Source organism: Oncorhynchus masou, chromosome 31 (assembly GCF_036934945.1).
Source record: "Oncorhynchus masou masou isolate Uvic2021 chromosome 31, UVic_Omas_1.1, whole genome shotgun sequence".
Taxonomy (NCBI): Eukaryota; Metazoa; Chordata; class Actinopteri; order Salmoniformes; family Salmonidae; genus Oncorhynchus; species Oncorhynchus masou.
Window position 1 is genome coordinate 29428907 of NC_088242.1, and position 23025 is coordinate 29451931.

Genomic DNA, 23025 nt, shown 5'->3' on the forward strand with positions numbered 1-23025 from the left:
GGTTCACCTTCCAAATGGACAACGGCCTGAAGCACACAGCCAAGACAACGCAGGAGTGGCTTCAGTACAAGTCTATGAATGTCCTTAAGTGGCCCAGCCAGAGCCTGGACATAAACCCGATCGAACATCTCTGGAGAGACCTGAAAATAGCTGTACAGCGATACTCCTCATCCAACCTGAGAGCTTGAGAGGATCTGCAGAGAAGAATGGGGAAACTCCCCAAATACAGGTGTGCCAAGCTGGTAGCATCATACCCAAGAAGACTCGAGGCTGTAATCGCTGCCAAAGTTGCTTCAATAAAGTACTGAGTTAAAAGGTTTGAATATTTATGTGATATTTCAGTTTATTTGCACAAAAAAAATCTAAAAACCTGTTTTTGCTTTTTCACTATGGGGTATTGTGTGGAAAAAAACAAACAATTGTGTGGAAAAAAACAAACAATTTTAATCTTTTTTTTTAATAAGGATTAGTAACATGTGGAAAAAGTCAAGGGGTCTGAATACTTTCCGAATGCACTGTATTTATTTCAAATTCACATTAATTTATTGAGTAATTAAAATGTTCAAATATAATATTGAAAAGACAAAACAAAAGCAAAGCATGGTCTCAATTGTAACTAATATGCATTGAATTGGGTTTTATCAAACTGATCTTGTGTGAAGTGTATCCATTTTATTAATTTGACTGTGTTGAATTTTTCTGTACACATTGTGATGCTAACCTGGGTACCAGCTCCAACTTCCAACACAAAGTTGTTCTAAACATTTAACATCATCTCCAGTACAATTCCAACAAGAATTTTTGTGACATTTCCTCAGCCTCTAGCAGCCCTAGCGATGTGATTTTCCGTTCTCTTACAGAAAACCGGTTTCTGGGGCGGCAGGGTAGCCAGTGGTTAGAGCGTTGGACTAGTAACTGGAAGGTTGCAAGTTCAAATCCCCGAGCTGACAAGGTACAAATCTGTCCTTCTGCCCCTGAACAGGCAATTAACCCACTGTTCCTAGGCTGTCATTGAAAATAAGAATTTGTTAAGACTTTATAAAGGTAAAATAAAAAAATAAAATAAAGTCCTTTCCATTAACATTCCAGAAGATTCCTGTGACACAGCTGCACTTACTAATCTCTCCCATTTAAGTCAGTGTCCCACAACTGGACTGTACAAAACATCTGTACAGTAAGGTCACAGCACTATCATCAGCTTTACATGTGAGGGAGAGTGGTTTGTATTCTTGTTAAGGTTCCAATTAACATCTAGTTCTGGCCTAGAATGTTTTTCTTGATTATTTTTTTCTTCTATGTAATCAATACATCTTAGAGAAGACTGGACACACAACAAATGCTACTAAGATATACATCTGGATCTAAGGAGATTAACTATGTCGTGTTTGACATGAGTTTAGGGTCTGTTGCATTTTTGCAACCGGGGGTCTCACCAGGTTAAGGATTTTGTTTATAAAATGCTGACTGCTACATTATCTCACTATGGGAAAATGAGGGTTGCAGACTACAGTCGGAGAATGAAAGGTCTCACATGGGATAGGTCCCTAATACGCATTTTATTTTTTACTTTCCTACATACATCCTAGTACCTTCCCAAACCAACGCATCTTAAAAGTCTGGATAGGTGAGCAGAATAGGGAGGCAACTCCGCTGAGCATAATGGAAAACCATATTGCTTTCACCCATCCAGGCATCAGTGTCCTAGTATCCAACTGGGCGAGGGGCTGGAAATCAATCCAAAAAGCTCCCTTTCTTCCCTCTATATGTGATGACTCCCTAAGATCAAGGTTAGTGACCACAATTATAGACAATATGGTTCTAGCTCTACCTAGGCCATAGAGAATGATAGAGATATCATATTTATACATGTCCCATAATGGCGTCTGTGCGTGCACAGGCTGCGCCATTGAGGCAATCTCTATTTTGAAGTAGTATATTTTCTTGTTCTACTACTTCTGAGTTGACAAACAAACAGAAAGGGTGCATACTGCCACCTAGAGTGTGTTGTCTGAACAGTTATAAAGCCAAGGTTGGTGATTTACTGTCACCTACAGTTGTGGAATGTTCACGAGTAGGCTATAATTAATTGGCTGACCCTCCTGATGACCTGGATGGAATCATGTAATCTGTCCTTAACCCATAGGAAGTCCCACCCAGTTGACTACTATAAAATGGTGGGAGCCCTCAATGGCAATGCCCATGACAAAACAGGTTTTATCCATCTAGAGTCCTCTAACTAACACTACAACCTAGTCAATTAATTATACTCATTAGGAAACATTCCATAACTGCAGGTGGCAGTAAATCACCAACCTTGGCTTCACACCGGTTCAAACAATACACTCTAGGTGTCAGTGTGCACCCTCTGTTTGTTTTACCAACTCACAGAAGTAGTAGTAGATGAAAATTAGATGGCTTCAACTGAGCTGCCTTTTGAGATCTTTGCTTCATCCTATCCTGGATCCTTGGGACATACTGTGTACGACTCCCTTCACAGAACAGTGCAAACTGGCTCTAACCAGAATAGAAAGAGGAGTGGGAGAACCCAGTGCGCAACTGAGCAAGAAGACAAGTACATTAGTGTCTAGTTTGAGAAACAGACGCCTCACAAATCTTCAACTAGCAGCTTCATTAAATAGTACCCGCAAAACACCAGTCTCAACGTCAACAGTGAAGAGGCGACTCCGGGATGTTGGCTTTCTAGGCGTTGCAAAGAAAAAGCCATATCTCAGACTGGCCAATAGAAAGAAAAGATTAAGATGGGTAAAAGAACACAGTCACTGGATAGAGGAACACTGTTGATGTTGAGACAAGAATAGATTGGTAAGTTTTAGAAGAAAGTTATTTGTTTCTGGCCATTTTGAGCCTGTGATCGAACCCACAAATGCTGATGCTCTAGATACTTAACTAGTCCAAAGGCCAGTTTTATTGCTTCTTTAATCAGGACAGTTTTCAGATGTGCTAAGATAATTGCAAAAGGGTTTTCTAATGATCAATTAGCCTTTTAAATTGATAAACTTGGATTAGCTAACAACGTGCCATTGGAACACAGGAGTGATAGTTGCTGATAATGGGCCTCTGGATACCTATGTAGATATTCCATTCAAAATAAGCCGTTTCCAGCTACAAGTCATTTACAACATTAACAATGTCTACACTGTATTTCTGATCAATTTGATGTTATTTTAATGGACAAAAATTTACTTCTCCTTCAAAAACAAGTGATCCCAAACTTTAGAATGGTGGTGTACATGAAAACTACTAACCTCTCGTTGAACGACAACATACACTTAATTGAAAAATCACTACTGTTGACCAATCACCGACAAAGGGGTGTAAACTTCGGCTTCGAACTTCAGGCTTGTCTCTAGATAAAAATGTATGCACGGATTGCTGAAAATGATCTACCCCCCCAACCCTAACTCAAAATGTTTAAAATTCAACTTCAATGGGATGATGTCAGAGTTGGGACATCCCTAGGATCCCGTTTTAGACTTTTCCGTGCTCTCACAGACGCCATAATTGGACAGATACAATGATGCAATGTCTATGGTTACCGAAAAATAACTGAACTCGTTGCCATAAGCCCCGTTTATACCTGGTTCTAACATGTGTCCTTTGTCCTGATCCTGTCAACATCCTAATTGTGCCCACATTTTTAGACAGGTGTTGACAATCAAGACACATTGTAATTTGATTGTGACCGGAGGTCGTCAGACACACCGTGTCTGGATATTTTACAAGTGTAGACAGATCCGGACAGAGAAACCATTTAAATCATAATTATTCCACTCTCTAAAATCATTGACAGGTGGCACCATTGACTGATTATAGACTGATTACATCAATATGTGTCTTAAATAAATATTATTTTGAAAGCTGTGAAATAATTTTGCATAAAGGGACAAGGAAATCTGGTCAAAATGGAGACACAATGGACCAACTACAGGCACATTTTAATAGCATACTGTATGTTGACACATTTCTGGAAATGTAGGCACAATCAGAATGTAGGCAAGATCAGGACAAAGGACCCATGTTAGCACCAGGTATAAACAGGGTTATAGTTTCCCAAGACTAGTCCTATAAGAGATTGTTAGATCACGGTCATTCCCTTTCGTGTTGTCGTCATGGCGAGCAGAGGGTGATGCTCACGCCCTCCCCTATCCAACAGGCAGGGAACAACTCCTGAGTGAAGGCACAGTGGAAGGCATGCAGCCGCGTATGCCCGTCTCCATAGTACGTCAGCGTTCCAGCCTCGTAGTCCAGCAGAATTCCGATGCGGGAGTGGTGGGAGTGGCCAGCCACCGTCTCCCGGCGGCCGTTGTGCCAGGCACTCAGCTGGCGCTCATCCAGCTGGAGGCTCCAGGACAGATCGTTCATTCCCACCATGCACCTTTTCCCCTTTTCCTTCCTGGGGATGCCCTCGTAAGTCACCTGGGGGAGAGATGCAGGGGTCAAAGGTAGGAAGAGGTGCAGTCAAACTTTCTAAAGACGGGCACAATTCTATACAGTATATACAAATATTTACATATCATTTGGCTGCCATGGCCTTCACATCTTCTTACCCCCAGGTAGGCCCATGGCTTGGACAACTCCAGCTCCCAGTAGTGCTTTCCGTGTTTGAAGCCCTGGAAGCAGAGCACCTGCCAGGTGTGGTCAAAGCGAGCTTCGTGGGCTGGGACAGGGCGCGGCCCAGAGGTCAGGTGTTCCGCCCGTAGGTTCTCCTGGCAGAGGAGCAGGTGACTGTTGGCTGTGCGAGGGTCAAATGTCAGGGTGCAGCGGTCTGAGGAGGTGGGAGGTAGCATGTGAGAAGACTTTTAGGTGTAGAGTTTATTGTCTAAATTAGCTCTAAAACAAAGGGTAGGTGATAGATCGCTTATGTTGGTAAACTTCTGAACATCATTCAGGTTACTAATTATAGATTCCAGAAAAAAAATACATGTTGTTATTTACAGTTACTGTGTTGATATCTCAACGTTTTATCTTAAAGTAAGGAACGACCACATACATTCACTGAGGCCCTCCTTCCCAGCGGGGTGGCATGGAGCAGCAGGACTGGGGACCACAGCCAGGACAGGGCGCTTATCCTGGGGAGAACCTAGGGAAGAGATGGGGTGGGGGGATGGGGAAAAGGAGGGAGATCCACAGACAGACATTTTAAAAGTTTAGAGATGACTATCCATTAAAACAACACACACAGCTCCAGCTAAATATAGAGCATTTACCTCGGCAAAGTAAGATAATATGCTCCTCATACAATAAGGTTACCTTGTCCTGACCTTACACACAGCCTCCTCCTGCTTACAGTGAGGTTAGGTTACCTTGCTTGTCCTGACCTTACACACAGCCTCCTCCTTCATACAGTGAGGTTAGGTTACCTTGCTTGTCCTGCCCCACAGCTGTAGACACAGCCTTCTCCAGGTCCTCAGACACAAGCTTGGAGATCCGTGAGAGGACGTCTGTCACCCCGCTGAGCCTCTCCTGCAGGTTAGGGGTCACATCCACTGGAATGTCCTTCATGCGAGGGACCTCCACCAGCCGAGACTCCTACAGAGCAAAGGAGGGAAATTATATAGTTTGATTGTCAACAATAATACAATATGGGAATTTTATCCCAAAGCTACTTAGTGTTAACATGTACATATATTTTATGTATGTGATTTATGCAGTGTTGTAGTACTCAAGTACAGGACTCGGACTCAGGTACGACTCGAATCCCGATTTTTATGTCTTGTGACTAAACTTGGTCTCGGCCATTGGGGACTCGGACTTGCATTCCGATGACTGGTATTTTCACTTGGGACTGGATAGGCTACTATGATAATATCGTGACTTAACATTAATCTGAAGACTGTTATTCAACTAATTAACCAACTATGTGTAATTGTTACCCGATTTGAATTAACCATGTAACAATTAGCTCATTAGGATCTGGGGCACCACGACAGTGGTTATTCAAAAGAGTTACCATCTCCTGAATTCAACTCTAAAAGGTTTTTAGCTATCACATCTATAACCAGACAACTTATTAATCATAACCTCGTATCATATCATCATTTTGAACAGTCGTAACCTCCTTGCAACTGCAAAAACCCGAGCCTTAGCCTCCCGGGTGGCGCAGTGGTTAAGGGCATTGTACTGCAGCGCCAGCTGTGCCACCAGAGACTCTGGGTTCGCGCCCAGGCTCTGGTAACCGGCCGCGACCGGGAGGTCCGCGGGGCGACGCACAATTGGCCTCGCGTCGTCCGGGTTAGGGAGGGTTTGGCCGGTAGGGATGTCCTTGTCTCATCGCGACTCCTGTGGCGGGCCGGGCGTAGTGCGCCCTAACCAAGGTTGCCAGGTACACAGTGTTTCCTCCGACACATTGGTGCGGCTGGCTTCCGGGTTGGATGGCACTGTGTTAAGAAGCAGTGCGGCTTGGTTGGGTTGTGCATCGGAAGACGCATGACTTTCAACCTTCGTCTCTCCCGAGCCCGTACGGGAGTTGTAGCGACGAGACAAGATAGTAGCTACTAAACAATTGGATACCACAAAATTGGGGAGAAAAAGGGTTAAAATTCACAACAAAAGAAAAACCAAGCACGACACAAATTGGTTAGATTATTTATTTACTAGCTAATTAAATGGGAACACAGGATAAACACACTCTGCACCGGTTATTGACTGGAGACCTAATACGCTGAAAACAGGTCCCTAGCGGATTGACAACAACATGGATACTTGTTAAAGAAGAGATGGAGAGAGAGACAGACAGTTAACATTAACAGACAGACACTTAAACTACTCTCACCTATAATAACCATATACTTTGCACACGAACCAGCGCCCGCATTGAGAAAGAAATCATGAATGTATTTCATGACATGCTTGGGTTCGCCGGGGGTCTCTCTGTGAATGGAGCAGCATCGGAAAGGGGGTTGGGCCCTTTCGCGGCATGCTCTGATTGTCCAAAATAGTTCCAACAATTCTTCTCCTGTTGTCCTTCTTTGAAGTTGTCCGGTATCTGGTGACTTGTTGTGCATTCCTGAACAGAATTACAGAGTTGATTTTCTTTCCATTCGCTCTTGAAGATGCTTCTTTGAAAATAGGCTTAGCCAGCCATATCGATGGTTCCCCAATGGGGTGATGAGAGTAGCGTAATAAGATGGTTTGAGGAGAGTAACAGGATGTTCTTACTTATATTCGCTTTCGAAGATACTTTACTTCGAACAGCTAATCAGCCGTACCAGTGATTGTCAGGGAGGTATGTCCTTGTTTTTGAAAGATTTTTTTTTTTGCCCATTAAAATAACATCAAATTGATCAGAAATACAGTGTAGACATTGTTAATGTTGTAAATGACTATTGTAGTTGGAAACGGCACATTTTTTAATGGAATATCTACATAGGCGTACATAGGCCCATTATCAGCAACCATCACTCCTGTGTTCCAATGGCACGTTGTGTTAGCCTTTTAAAATTATAAACTTGGATTAGCTAACAACGTGCCATTGGAACACAGGAGTGATAGTTGCTGATAATGGGCCTCTGGACGCCTATGTAGATATTCCATTCAAAATAAGCCGTTTCCAGCTACAATAGTCATTTACAACATTAACAATGACTACACTATGTTTCTGATCAATTTGATGTTATTTTAATGGACAAAATACATTTTTTTCCCTTCAAAAACAAGGACATTTCTAAGTGACCCCAAACTTTTGAACGGTAGTACATATACACTGTGGCATACAGCAGGTCAGCCACCAGGGGGAGACTCGTCGAGGCCTGGTCGATGCCTGGTGAAAGACGGCGGAGTATACATCACGAGGCGATGGCTCTATCTGCTGGACGTGCCAGGTCTCGACGAGCTCTTCGGCCAGGGCTGATTGGGAGCTGGTGAGTAAATCAAGGGCTGATTGCTCACCAGCTGTTCAAGGCCCATAAAGCTGCCAGAAGGGCAGCACATGAGAGAAAGAGAGTGGGGGAAGATAGGACTCCTGTATAGTTGGTGACGGTTGCAGAGGAATGAGGAGGGAGTTCAGTTTTTGTGCCAGACAGGATACAGCAAGATGGTATCCCGGAGAGGGTCTCATGGGGGAGACCTATCCTTTTTTTCTTTTTTGATTTATTATTTAAATAAACACCCTTGAAACCGAGCTAATCATACTGTCCGTGTCTGATCTGTGTAAACGTCTTGACCAAACCCACTGGTCTGCCACAATACATCCTCACACACTAAGCGTACAAAACATTAAGAACACCTGCTCTTTCCATGACAGACTGACCAGGTCAGTCCAGGTGAAAGCTATGATCCCTTATTGATGTCACTTGTTAAATCCACTTCAATCAGTGTAGATGAAGGATTGAGATGGATAATTGAGACATGCATTGTGTATGTGTGCCATTCAGAAGGTGAATGAACCAGACAAAAGATGTAAGTGCCTTTGAATGGGTATGGTAGTAGGTGCCAGGTTTGACTCAATAACTGCAACACTGCTGGGTTTTTCACACAACAGTTTCCTGTGAGTAACAAGAATGATTCACAACTATGGGAAGCATTGGAGTCAACATGGTTCAGCATCCCTGTGCCTTTCGACACCTTGTAATGGACATGCCGTGACGAATTGAGGCTATTCTGAGGGCAAAAGGGCGGTGTACAACTCAATATTAGTAGGGTCTCCTAATGTTTGGTATACTCCGTATACAGTGCCTTCGGAAAGAATTCAGACCCTTTGATTTTATCCACATTTTGTTACGTTACAGCCGTATTCTAAAATGGATTAAAAAAATAAAAATCCTCAGCAATCTACACACAATACCCCATAATGACAAAGTGAAAACAGGTTTATAGAAATGTTTGAAAATGTATTGAAAATAAAAAAAACATACCTTATTTACATAACTATTCAGACCCTTTGCTTTGAGACTGGAAGCTGAGCTCAGGTGCATCCTGTTTCCATTGAGCATCGTCGAGATGTTTCTACAACTTGTCCGTAGAGCTCCGAGACAGGATTGTGTCAAGGCACAGATCTGGGGAGGTGTACCCAAAAAAATCTGCAGGATTGAAGGCCCCCAAGAACACAGTGACCTCCATTATTTAATGGAAGAAGTTTGGAACCACCAAGGCTCTTCCTAGAGCTGGCCGCCCAACCAAACTGAGCAATCGGGGGACAAGGATCTTGGTCAGGGAGGTGACCAAGAACCAAATGGTCACTGACAGAGCTCTGGAGTTCCTCTGTGGAGATGGGAGAACTTTCCAGAAGGACAACAATCTCTGCAACACCCCACCAATCAGGGCTTTATGGTTGTGGCCCAGCCAGAGCCTGGACTTGAACCCAATTGAACATCTCTGGACAGACCTGAAAATAGCTGTGCAGCGACGCTCCACATCCAACCTGACAGATCTTGAGAGGATCTGCAGAGAAGAATGGGAGAAAATCCCCAAATACAAGGTTGTACAAGGTTGTAGCGTCATACCCAAGACGACTCAAGTCTGTAATCGCTGCCAAAGGTGCTTCAAGGGTCTGAATACTTATTTAAATGTGCTATTTCAGTTTTTCATTTATTTTTTGCTAAAAATTCAAAAAAACAGCTTATGCTTTGTCATTATTCTAAATTGTGTGTAGATTGAGGATATATATATATTTTAATCCATTTTAGAATAAGGCTGTAATGTAACAAAATGTGGAAAAAGTCAAGGGGTCTGAATACTTTCTGAATGCACTGTAAGACTGTAAAAACACCAGGAAATCAGCTCCAAGTGCTCCAGCTCCAACTATTCCCACACATAATAGACAAATGTGATTGTAAACAATGCTTGAAATGATTATGTTTAGTCAAATATTTTATATGTTTGGGCTTCTTGCTGTCATTTTGCAGTCTACAAATTATTAGTAAATATGTTCTGGCCCCTCGACCCCCCCAAAAATGTATTACCTGCACCTGAATCTAGTTGATGCTCTAGAGTATTTGGAGACAAATGAAGTACAGTCCCAGGCTTCCCCAAACTATGGTAGTGTTACATCTGCCCCTGCCACACCCTCTACTTCTCATCTTGTCTCCCTAACCTGCCGCAAGCCCCCCAGTGCTCTCTCCGTGTGGGTGTATCTGATTGTGTGAGCGGAGACAGGTACGCTGGAGTCAGAGCAGATCTCCACCAGCTGCAACCTGTTCCATAATCAAGACCCCTACAAATACTCAGGCCTGCCACTTCCACGCTGCCAGATTGTAGCCTCTGCTCAGTCAGTCTGCATTTCAAGCCGTTTGTTCTTGTTATTCTGTGGTGCCTGTTTTCCCTAGCCTAACGCTGCTTTTCTCTACTCTACTGTTCCGTCTGCTCTGACTCTGGTCCCTGTCGCCAGTCCCTTGTCTCGTCAATCCTGCATCCCTGCCCTGGACCCCCGCTCTACTGCTTCCTTGGATTCCGCTCCGGACCTGCTTACCCTACTCCCCTTACCCCAGCCTCAGTTCCAAGTTTCCTACTACCCGCCCAAGCTCCCCCTGGCCTGCACCCCATCTCCCCCTGCTTTTCAATAAATACCTTGGTAACCTTATCGCTGTCTCCTCGTCTGAGTCTGCACTTGGGTTCAATCTTGTTATTTCCTGATGTGATTTGTTTACTGGGGAGTAGAATATATCAATGGTCTGTAAAAAGTGGATGCTGCCTGAATCAGGAGGGAACGGCGTCAGTGCTAAATATCAAGATTGATAATCTTTTTAAACATTTCTATTACTCTGCTCTGTGCACACTAGGCTTGAGTCTCCTAACCGACAAGTTTTATAGCAGTGAATGCATACATGTAAAACCAGCTCTGAGATAAATTGTTGTTTTTGGGGATAGGTCATTCTGTATGCCGGTAAAAATCCAATCTATTTGGGAAAATATGTCAATGCTAACCTGTATTAGCTGGATGTCGGGCAGGTTGCGAAGAGTTGCGATCTGGCTCTGGCGCTCCCCGAGTTGCTTGGCCCTCTCCTGTAGCTCCTCCAACCTAGCCTCCCCCTGGGAGAGGGAAGCCTCCTTCTCCTGCTCAATGAAGTTCTCGGTAGACTCCTGTTTCTCTGCTAGCACCTTCAACAGCATGGAGAACTTGGCATTCACCCAGTGGGAGGTCTGCTGTAGGGTCACCTACAGAGGGGGAGAAGTTGGGGGTGAGAACAGTAAGAGGGGAAACATTTACCATAGGTGAGACAAGGATAGTAGTAGTATTTAGGATTGTAGTTTTGACTGCAGTTAGAGGTGTCAACTTTCCAATAAACCAATATGGAAATTAGGGCTGGCTTGTGTAGCCGCAGATTATGGATGAAGACCGTCATGAAAATAAAAAAACTCATTCCATTTTATGTTTTAAATGAACAGCTGAATTCATTCGTGCGGCTGAGTGCTTCCACAGTTACATATTTTTTACATGTGCATCTTTCCCTTTCAAGTGGATTGTCACATTCTGATCTTTTTCTGTTGTTTTGTCATTATTTAGTATGGTCAGGGCGTCAGTTGGGGTGGGCAGTCTATGTTTGTTTTTCTATGATTTTGGGATTTTTATGTTACAGCCTAGTATGTTACAGCTTAATTACAGCCACAATACGTAAGTGGTCAGATGACCCAGATGCTACACTACAGGACTGTTTTGCTAGCACAGACTGGAATATGTTCCGGGATTCATCCAATGGCATTGGGCAGTACACCACCTCAGTCATCGTCTTCATCAATAAGTGCATCGACAATGTCATCCCCACAGTGACTGTACGTACATATCCCAACCAGAGGCAATCAGAGGCAGGTGTCATTAGTTGTCTCTGATTGATTGAGAATCATACTTAGGTAGCCTGGGTTTCACTGTTTGTTTGTGGGTGATTGTCTATGTTAGTTGCTTGTGTTAGCACAGTTCTCATTATAGCTTCACGGTCGTTATTTGTTTATTGTTTTGTATAGTTTGTATTCAGTGTTCAGTGCTTTCTTTAATTAAAAACTTCATCATGAACACATACCATGCTGCATCTTGGTCCGTTCCTTACGACGATCGTGACATGGATTGAATTCGTATCTAGATACATTGGCTCCGATACGATACAGGAATGATGCGTTTTAGTTTTAAGTGAACCGGTTTGAATAGAGAACTAATCGATGCGATTAGTTGCGATTCGATGAACGAACATTTGTTGCATAGACATTCATTTTCCAATTCAAATCTGCTGCTGATGGAGCTCATGAGCTGGGCCACTCTGAGCTGGATTTGTCTGAGCTGATGTGTGTGTGAACTTGTTTTCCTATCTTGTCAGGACCAGCTATTTTAGGTTAAAAGGTTCAGGGTTAAAGGGACACTTCGGGATTTTGGCAATGAGGCCCGTTATCTACTTCACCAGAGTCAGTTGAACTCATAGACTTCCAGACATTGCGCTAACGTGAGTTAGCAATTAAACTGGCGCTAGTTAGCAACTTCCTTTAAACTGCACGCAGAGACATAAAAATGGTATCCACAAGTTCATCTGACTCTGTGCGTGTGTGGAGGTGGAAGTGTTTAACTATTCTTGTGGGGACCAGAAGTGCCCACAAGAATAGTAAACAAACAAAGATTTGACCAACTGGGGACATCAACTCCACCCTGTATATCTAAAGATGACCATATACACTGATTGTTTAAAGCAAAACTATAAAACTATTGCTGATGGTGAACCTGAAACCTGAATTTTTGTATGGAGGTTAGTGTCGAATATGGTCAACAAAAAATATAATAGCTAATTTGCTACATGAGGCTTATTTGATCTAATAGAAGTTTTGTAGTGGTTAGGTTGTTATAAATGCACTCATAAGAATTTATGTAACTTACCCAAAAACAACTTTATATCAACGTTTATACCTGTTGTCACAGAGATGGAGGACTCATCACTGATATAACCTGTTTTAGCATGGACATTGAGGGCTTCCACCATTTGAAAGTAGTCAACTGGGTGGGGATTCCTACAAGTTGGGAGCAATCAGCCAATTTTTTTATTCAACCTTTATTTAACTAGGCAAGTCAGTTAAGAACAAATTCTTATTTACAATGACGGCAAAATGATTAAAAATCCAAATAAATTCAATAAAAATATAGGACAAAACAGACATAATGACAAGGGAGACAACGCTACATTTGTTGAGAGACCTAAGACAATAACACGTCATGTGTTGCTGCCATGCTAACACAGCATGGTAGCAACACAAAATGACAACAACATGGTAGCAACACAACATGGCAGCAGCACAAAACGGAGTACAAACATTATTGGGTACAGACAACAGCACAAAGGGCAAGAAGGTAGAGACAACAATACATCACCCAAAGCAGCCACAACTGTCAGTAAGTGTCCATGATTGAGTCTTTGAATGAAGAGATTGAGATAAAACTGTCCAGTTTGAGTGTTTGTTGCAGCTCGTTCCAGGCGATAGCTGCAACAAACTGAAAAGACGAGCGACCCAGGGATGTGTGTGCTTCAGGGATCTTTCACAGAATGTGACTGGCAGAACGGGTGTTGTATGTGGAGGATGAGGGCTGCAGTAGATATCTCATAGGGAGGAGTGAGGCCTATGAGGGTTTTATAAATAAGCATCAACCAGTGGGTCTGCGATGGGTATACAGAGATGACCAGCTTACAGATGAGTAGAGTGCAGTGATGTGAACATTTCTTACTTTAAAATTGAGATGGGCTCAATGGCCTGTTGTTGACACACGTATTTGCTCACACATTGGCTGGAATGGTCCCACCTGATCTCGCCTCTTTCCGCATGCCTTCCATCTTTGAGGACATGTATTTCTATTGTTAGAGCAGTTACTCAAATATCTTGTCAATATAATAGGCAATCTTTGAGTATAGCCAGATGAGAGTTGTCTCCAGTATCTTACTTTTATTTTCAATTTTCAACAGCGCATAGATAATAACCTAGCAAATTACATAGGTTATAATTTTAAAAATAAAACCTAATATCAGGCATGCCATTTTAGCATTTGAATCTTAAAAGGTGCCACTCATATGTGCAAGATCAGGAACAGGCCTCCTACCTCGCGCCGGTCAGCGAGTGATGCTGGACACAATGCGCAGTTTGACTAGGCTACTGATATTGCCTGGGGTTGTTCGGCATGCAAAATGACTTGTAGATAAATGACTGTCAACACAGTTACATGTAGTTCTGACAGTGAAGGGGAGGACGCATCAAATCCAATTTTATTTGTCACATGCGCCGAATACAACTGGTGTAGACTTTACTGTGAAATGCTTAATTATGAGCCCTTCCCAACAATGCAGAGTTTAAAAATAACATAGTAACACGAGGAATAAACTAAAATACACAAGAATGGAGCTATATACAGCGAGTACCAGTATCAGGTACAGTGAGGAGAACAAGTATTTGATACACTGCCGATTTTGCAGGTTTTCCTACTTACAAAGCATGTAGAGGTCTGTAATTTTTATCATGGGTACACTTCAACTGTGAGATACGGAATCTAAAACAACATTTTTTAAGTAATTAATTTGCATTTTATTGCATGACATAAGTATTTGATCACCTACCAACCAGTAAGAATTCCAGCTCTCACAGACCTGTTAGTTTTTCTTTAAGAAGCCCTCCTGTTTTCCACTCGTTACCTGTATAAAAGACACCTGTCCACACACTCAATCAAACAGACTCCAACCTCTCCACAATGGCCAAGACCAGAGAGCTGTGTAAGGACATCAGGGATAAAATTGTAGCCCTGCACAAGGCTGGGATGGGCTACAGAACAATAGACAAGCAGCTTGGTGAGAAGGCAACAACTGTTGACGCAATTATTAGAAAATGGAAGAAGTTCAAGATGACGGTCAATCACCCTCGGTCTGGGGCTCCATGCAAGATCTCACCTCGTGGGGCATCAATGATCATGAGGAAGAGGAGGGATCAGCCCAGAACTACACGGCAGGACCTGGTCAATGACCTGAAGAGAGCTGGGACCACAGTCTCAAAGAAAATCATTAATAACACACTATGCCGTCATGGATTAAAATCCTGCAGAGCAAGTAAGGTCCCCCTGCTCAAGCCAGCGTATGTCCAGGCCCGTCTGAAGTTTGTCAATGACCATCTGGATGATCCAGAGGAGGAATGGGAGAAGGTCATGTGGTCTGATGAGACAAAAATATAGCTTTTTGGTCTAAACTCCACTCGCCGTGTTTGGAGGAAGAAGAAGGATGAGTACAACTCAAAGAACACCATCCCAACCGTGAAGCATGGAGGTAGAAACATCATTCTTTGGGGACAGGACGACTGCACCGTATTGAGGGGAGGATGGATGGGGCCATGTATTGCGAGATCTTGGCCAACAACCTCCTTCCCTCAGTAAGAGCATTGAAGATGGGTCGTGGCTGGGTCTTCCATCATGACAACGACCCGAAACACACAGCCAGGGCAACTAAGGAGTGGCTCCGTAAGAAGCATCTCAAGGTCCTGGAGTGGCCTTGCCAGTCTCCAGACCTGAACCCAATAGAAAATCTTTGGAGGGAGCTGAAAGTCCGTATTGCCCAGCGACAGCCCCGAAACCTGAAGGATCTGGAGGTCTGTATGGAGGAGTGGGCCAAAATCCCTGCTGCAGTGTGTGCAAACCTGGTCAAGAACTACAGGAAATGTATGATCTCTGTAATTGCAAACAAAGGTTTCTGCACCAAATATTAAGTTCTGATTTTCTGATGTATCAAATACTTATGTCATACAATAAAATGCAAATGAATTACTTAAAAATCATACAATGTGATTTTCTGGATTTTTGTTTTAGATTCCATCTCTCACAGTTGAAGTGTACCTATGATAAAAAATTACAGACCTCTACATACTTTGTAAGTAGGAAACACTGCTGATTTTGCAGGTTATCAAATACTTGTTCTCCCCACTGTATATGTGCAAAGGTACAAGGTACTTGAAGCCAGAAAGCGGAGTAAAGTGACTAGGCATCAGGATAGATAATAATAAGAGTAAAATAAAGAACAGAGCAGCAGCAGCAAATGATGAGTATAAAAGTGTGTGCGTATATATTTGATGGGTTCTGATTTCTAAACTTGAAATATTGTTAATCCTCAGGTATCCTATTGAAATGAGTTGTGCCACAATCTGGTTTCTACACCAGAAGTTAATCTGTAGGAGGAATGTATATGGTGGAGTCAATTAAGCTTGGAATGCACTGAGTAAAATTAAGGCAATCACATGGTTGCAGTCACTGATAAGGGTGGAGAGCTGTGGTTTAGGCCAGGTCACATTAAGGGAGAAGGAACAGTTTTTTTTACCCGCATCACTTAACTCCCTGCCTAGCAATAAAGATGTAATGTTTAGAGGGAAGGAAGAGACTTCACCCATATTGAGGTATATACACTTGTGCTGGTGGAAACACATCTTTGTCTGTGCAGCTGTCTGACCCTTTGGGTGAATAAACTTGGTTTGAGTTTTTATAGTTGTCCGTCTGTTTTTACCCTGTTATTTAGAACCTAACATAGTGTATGCGTGTGGGGTGTCAATGTTGTGTGTGAGTGAGTGTGTGTGTGTGTATATGGTTTGTGTTTATATAGTCTAGTGAGTGTGTGTAGAGTCAGTGCAGATAGTTTGGGTACCCTTAATTGACTATTTAGCAGTCTGGCTCTTTAGAAGTCTTATGGCTTGGGGGTGGAAGCTGCCTCGGAGCCTGGTCGTCCGAGAGCCAATGCCCTGGTACCGTTTGCCGAACAGTAGCTCAGTGAACAGTCTATAGCTTGGGTGGCTGGAGTCTTTGACAGTTGTCACAAAAGATGAAAGGTATTTTCAGAAGGTAGAAAAATGTACAAAACATTTTTGTGAACCGGCATTTTTGTGAACATTTTGAATTTATTTTTCTGACCAATGCATGCTACATTTGGATCGGGTTGGGGTCCGCAGACTGATGCACTTGTATCTTAGGCATCTGTCCATGATTCAAATGTTTATGTGAATCGTTACATCCCCATTTACAATGTGATTAAACTTTGCTGAAACAAGCAAGGTGTTGTAGAAAACTAGTCTTAGGCTGCCTAGACAACGCACCCCGTTCAGCAGTAGCACCTGCATTCAGGAGTAGAGGACAAAATATGCATCTTAAAAAATATATACTGAATGATTATAAACTGGCTGCGGTCATATGGCTGACAAATAACCTTCATCCAAATGTCCATGACCGTCACAGCCCTAATTTGAAACAATGCGACTATTATCCGACAAATCTACTTAGCAAGTAGAGGAAACCATAAGGCCTATCCATTGACTATGGTACTTTCAATGTGAAGATGTAGGGACGGTCACTGTAAAAAACAACTTTTACCTTGGCTTTGGTGATGTTCTCTGTCAGCTCAGCGATGCACCTCTCAGTCTTCTCCATACATATTCCCACCTCCACACTCTTCCTCCTCAGTAGTAACTGTTCAGATAGACAATATCACAATGAGTGTGTAGGATATGCAGCAGAGTATGAATTCAGTTTCATGACATTTGCAGCACACAAATGTTGACCTGTCAGAGAGAATATAGTGTGTATATATATATATATATATAGTATCTGTGTTTTCCAGGAGTTAGTATTGGGTCACAGGCAGCCAATGGGGCTGTGGCAGATTTTGTTTTTGTTCATCTCTGTGACAGTCACAAGAACATAGGAGCCACTTACGGTCTGTCTGACACTCACCTCTCGGTTCTCCTTCTCAGCCTCCACCAGCACTTTCTCGTGGTTCTTACACTCGGAGATGGCACACTCGCAGCACACACACATGTTGTCCTTCCGGCAGTAGTACACCAGGGGCTTCTTGTGTCGGTCACACAGAATCAGGGGCGTGGCTCTGGCCATGTCACCCCTCATAACCGGTACAGTGTCTCTACCGAATGCACCGGCACTGTTCGCTGTGGCCTCAGCCAGGACGGACAGGGACACGTTGCGTTTTAGGATGGGTCTAGTGGGGAATTTCTCATTGCAGATAGGGCAATGCGGCCCGATGTCGGACTTGGACTTGGTGTCCCAGTGAGTCGTGATGCAGTCTTGACAGAAGGTGTGACCGCATGGGATGGTGACTGGGACTTTGAAGCGGTCCAAGCAAATGGCACAGGACAAATTATGGGTCTCCATCCCTCCAGTAGATCTGTAAACAGAACACACCTCTTCAGATCTGTGGAGAGAAATGAATGGGAGAAGTTGGACATGATGTAGGCTGCTGATACAGTAGCTACATAATATGCATATGGATTTCAATCTTGATTCTAAGATTGGCTAGCTACAGCATGAAGCATGATACTGTCACATTATTGTGTACTGGCCTACTGTAACATGTTCATTTATTTATTATCGACAGCATCACGGGACAAAGAGCCATTTAGGACAGGGGTCTTAAACCTTTTTTGCCCAGAGACTACCGCCCAGGCAAACCGGCGACCCCCATCATATGTTAGCAAAAAATATATAATTCACATCTTATCATCAGGTGAATGCCAAGGAGAAGTAATCAACATTTAAAAATGAATAGATTTTGCATTATTCTGACGTCCCCACACTACAATTGGAAAAGGAAGTGTAAACTCTAACATAGCCAGTGGAGGATGCTGCGGGAGGACGGCTCATACTAATGGCTGGCTAACCATGTATTTGATACCATTCCACCAATTCCGCTCCAGCCATTACCACGAGCCCATCCTCCCCAATTAAGGTGCCACCAACCGCCTGTGAACACAGCCTATTAGATATTAGGAGTTGAGAAGTAAAGTTGACATCGTGAGAAAGATGTTCTCCTCTTCTCTACTATAGGTATGTAATTCAAGGTGTGTTTATTCTATTAGCGATAGTCACAATTTTTCTTTATTTTGACTATTTTCTACATTATAGAATAATAGTGAAGACATCAAAACTATGAAATAACACACATGGAATCATGTAGTAAGCAAACAAGTGTTCAACAAATCCAAATATATTTTAGATTCTTCAAAGTAGCCACCCTTTGCCTTGATGACCGCTTTGCACACTCTTTGCATTCTCTCTACCAGCTTCATGAGGAATGCTTTTCCAACAGTCTTGAAGAAGTTCCCACATATGCTGAGCACTTGTTGGCTGATTTTCCTTCACTTGCGGTCCAACTCATCCCAGACCATCACAATTGGGTTGAGGTCAGGTGATTGTGGAGGCCAGGTCATCTGATGCAGCACTCCATCCCTCATCCAAATAGCCCTTACACAGCCTGGAAGTGTGTTTCATGTCATTGTCCTGTTGAAAAACAAATGATAGTGGGACTAAGTGCAAACCTCCTCCATGCTTCAGGGTTGGAACCACACGTGGAGATCATCCATCCGTTCACCCACACCGCGTCTCACAAAGACAGGGCGGTTGGAACCAAAAATCAAAAATTTGACTCATCAGACCAAAGGACAGATTTCCACTGGTCTAATGTCCATTGCTTGTGTTTCTTGGCCCAAACAAGACTCTTCTTCTTATTGGTGTCCTTTACATTACATTACATTTAAGTCATTTAGCAGACGCTCTTATCCAGAGCGACTTACAAATTGGGTAGTGGTTTCTTTGTAGCAATTCGACCATGAAGGCCTGATTCTTGCAGACTCCTCTGAACAGTTAATATTGAGATGTGTCTGTTACTTGAACTCTGTGAAGCATTTATTTAGGCTGCAATCTGATGTGCAGATAGATAACTTGAATTAACTTATCCTCTGCAGCAGAGGAAAAAAATCTGGGTCTTCCTTTCCTGTGGCGATCCTCATGAGAGCCACTTTCATCATAGCACTTGATTGCAAAAAAACATCACATTTTCCAGATTGACTGACCGTCATGTCTTAAAATAATGATGGACTGTAATTTCTCTTTGCTTATTTGAGCTGTTCTTGCCATAATATGGACTTGGTCTTGTACCAAATATGGCTGCTATCTTCTGTATACCACCCCTACCTTGTCACAATACAACTGATTGTCTCAAACACATTAAGGAAAGAAATTCCACAAATTAACTTTGAACACGGCGCACCTGTTCATTTAAATGCATTCCAGGTGACTAAGTCATGAAGCTGGTTGAGAGAATGCCAAGAGTGTGCAAAGCTGTCATCAAGGCAAAGGGTGGCTACTTTGAAGAACACTTTTTTGGTTACTACATAATTCCATATCTGTTATTTCATAGTTTTGATGTCTTCACTATTATTCGACAATGTAGAAAATAGTAATAAAAAAATAAAAAATAAAAATATATACACACACACACACACACACACACACACACACACACACACACACACACACACACACACACACACACACACACACACATGCATACATTCAGTGGGGCAAAAAAGTGTTTAGTCAGCCACCAATTGTGCAAGTTCTCCCACTTAAAAAGATGAGAGAGGCCGGTATTTTTCATCATAGATACACTTCAAATATGACAGACAAAATGGAGAAAAAAAATCCGGGAAATCACATTGTAGGATTTTTTATGAATTTATTTGCAAATTATGGTGGAAAATAAGTATTTGGTCACCTACAAACAAGCAAGATTTCTGGCTCTCACAGACCTGTAAGAGGCTCCTCTGTCCTCCACTTGTTACCTGTATTAATGGCACCTGTTTGAACTTGTTATCAGTATAAAAGACACCTGTCCACAACCTCAAACAGTCACACACCAAACTCCACTATGGCCAAGACCAAAGAGCTGTCAAAGAACACCAGAAACAAAATTGTAGACCTGCACCAGGCTGGGAAGACTGAATCTGCAATAGGTAAGCAGCTTGGTTTGAAGAAATCAACTGTGGGAGCAATTATTAGGAAATGGAAGACATACAATACCACTGATAATCTCCCTCGATCTGGGGCTCCACGCAAGATCTCACCCCGTGGGGTCAAAATGATCACAAGAACGGTGAGCAAAAATCCCAGAACCACACGGGGGGACCTAGTGAATGACCTGCAGAGAGCTGGGACCAAAGTAACAAAGTCTACCATCAGTAACACACTACGCCGCCAGGGACTCAAATCCTGCAGTGCCAGACGTGTCCCCCTGTCCCCCCGTGTCCCCCTGAAGTTTGCTAGAGAGCATTTGGATGATCCAGAAGAAGATTGGGAGAATGTCATATGGTCAGATGAAACCAAAATATAACTTTTTGGTAAAAACTCAACTCGTCGTGTTTGGAGGACAAAGAATGCTGAGTTGCATCCAAAGAACACCATACCTACTGTGAAGCATGGGTTGGAAACATCATGCTTTGGGGCTGTTTTTCTGCAAAGGGACCAGGACGACTGATCCGTGTAAAGGAAAGAATGAATGGGGCCATGTATCGTGAGATTTTGAGTGAAAACCTCCTTCCATCAGCAAGGGCATTGAAGATGAAACGTGGCTGGGTCTTTCAGCATGACAATGATCCCAAACACACCGCTCGGGCAACGAAGGAGTGGCTTCGTAAGAAGCATTTCAAGGTCCTGGAGTGGCCGAGCCATTCTTTGAAAGTCCGTGTTGCCCAGCAACAGCCCCAAAACATCACTGCTCTAGAGAAGATCTGCATGGAGGAATGGGCCAAAATACCAGCAACAGTGTGTGAAAACGTTGTGAAGACTTACAGAAAACGTTTGACCTGTCATTGCCAACAAAGGGTATATAACAAAGTATTGAGATAAACTTTTGTTATTGACCAAATACATATTGTCCACAATAATTTGCAAATAAATTCATAAAAAATCCTACAATGTGATTTTCTGGATTTTTTCTCTCTCATCTTGTCTGTCATAGTTGAAGTGTACATATGATGCAAATTACAGGCCACTCTCATCTTTTTAAGTGGAAGAACTTGCACAATTGGTGGCTGACTAAATACTTTTTTGCCCCACTATATATATAAATATATATATAACCTAATATATACTGTATATATACACGGTATATATACTGTATATTTAGGAGAATGACCATGGTGACAGTTGGACATTATGAACAACTCGACCATTACAAAGGAATTAACGTTATACACTATGATATGTTGTCATTTGATGCCATACAGTGAGTGGGTCAAACGATGCTACATAGGCTATAGCAAAGCCAGCAGTTTGTAGCTAGCCTAGCTGTATCAAATGAATGACATCACAGTAGATACTATCCATGGCGCTAACGTTAACACATAGCTAATGTAGCTAGCTAACGTTACTTTGTAACCATGATTACAGTAAAAAGACAGCTATCAAGTAGAAATATGAGTAACGTTACAGTTTTATGATACTAGCCAAACGGATTTAAGGTACAACTTTTCACATATATAATTCTAGCTAACATTCCACTTAAAAGTAAATGTAGCTCACCAGTGCAATATAATAAATTAGGGCATCTGACGTAAATACAGTTGCTGAGAATCCGCCTTGCCGAAATACAGCGTTCAAGACAACTGGGAATTCGGAAAAGACGAGGTAAAATCACGACGTCGGTGATCTACAGTTCGGAAAGTCGGAGCTCTGGAAAGAGGCCCGATTTGGAATTCCTGGTTGGATGATCATCCATTTTTCTCAGTCGGGGTTGTTTTTCTGAGTTCCCAGTTGTCTTGAATAAACTGAAGTCCAGGCTGTATCACAACCGGCCGTGATTGGGAGTACCATAGGGCGGCGCACAATTGGCCCAGCGTCGTCCGGGTTTGATCAGTTTATACCGTAATTGTAAATAATAATTTGGTCTTAACTTGACTTGCCTAGTTAATTAAAGTTTAAATAAGAAAGATATTTTTTTAAAGTCGGAAGACAGAGATTTCCGAGTTGGTTTGAACGCAGCAGACGCTCCACATGATGACGAAGTACGCATACGCATACCTATTCCCACTTACCGGATGTTACAGTTTGCGTTTCTTCATTCTCCAAAATCAGACAGCGCCCGGTGGAAGTCTTGTGCGATTATCTTGGCGCGAGTACAGTTGGTGAAAATGTGTGAACGGTGGTGAAGAAGAGTAGAGTAAAAGTGGCTAAAGTTGGAAATGAACAGCAGTTTATGGTGTGAGTGCTATTCACGAGCAATTATATATTTTTTGGTT

General features: G+C 42.7%; 1 protein-coding gene across 2 annotated transcripts; it reads right to left on the minus strand.

Annotated features, from left to right (window-relative positions):
• Nucleotides 1-419: 419 nt before the first annotated feature.
• Nucleotides 420-22508, minus strand: trim65 (tripartite motif containing 65). Of its 2 annotated transcripts, none has more exons than XM_064950665.1 (8): nucleotides 22310-22508; nucleotides 17669-18143; nucleotides 17309-17404; nucleotides 10882-11112; nucleotides 5382-5550; nucleotides 5012-5101; nucleotides 4569-4786; nucleotides 420-4437 (listed from the first exon to the last, which is right to left on the minus strand). In XM_064950665.1, the coding sequence occupies exons 2-8, from the start codon at nucleotides 18101-18103 to the stop codon at nucleotides 4129-4131; spliced, it is 1548 nt and encodes a 515-aa protein (XP_064806737.1). In that variant the 5' UTR covers nucleotides 18104-18143; nucleotides 22310-22508; the 3' UTR covers nucleotides 420-4128. The 2 variants fall into 2 exon arrangements, with proteins under 2 accessions (XP_064806737.1, XP_064806736.1); XM_064950664.1 differs by lacking the exon at nucleotides 22310-22508 and adding an exon at nucleotides 18963-19058.
• Between the last annotated feature and the right edge of the window lie 517 nt (nucleotides 22509-23025).

Excerpts from the sequence above, each read along its gene's own strand:
- trim65 (XM_064950664.1), bottom strand. The coding sequence starts at position 19,057 with ATGTGGGAACTTCTTCAAGACTGTTGGAAAAGCATTCCTCATGAAGCT. Across the intron at positions 5,551-10,881 it reads CCGACATCCAGCTAATACAG|GAGTCTCGGCTGGTGGAGGT; the intron begins GTTAGCATTGAC and ends TTTGCTCTGTAG. Across the intron at positions 4,438-4,568 it reads AGCCATGGGCCTACCTGGGG|GTGACTTACGAGGGCATCCC; the intron begins GTAAGAAGATGT and ends TCTCTCCCCCAG.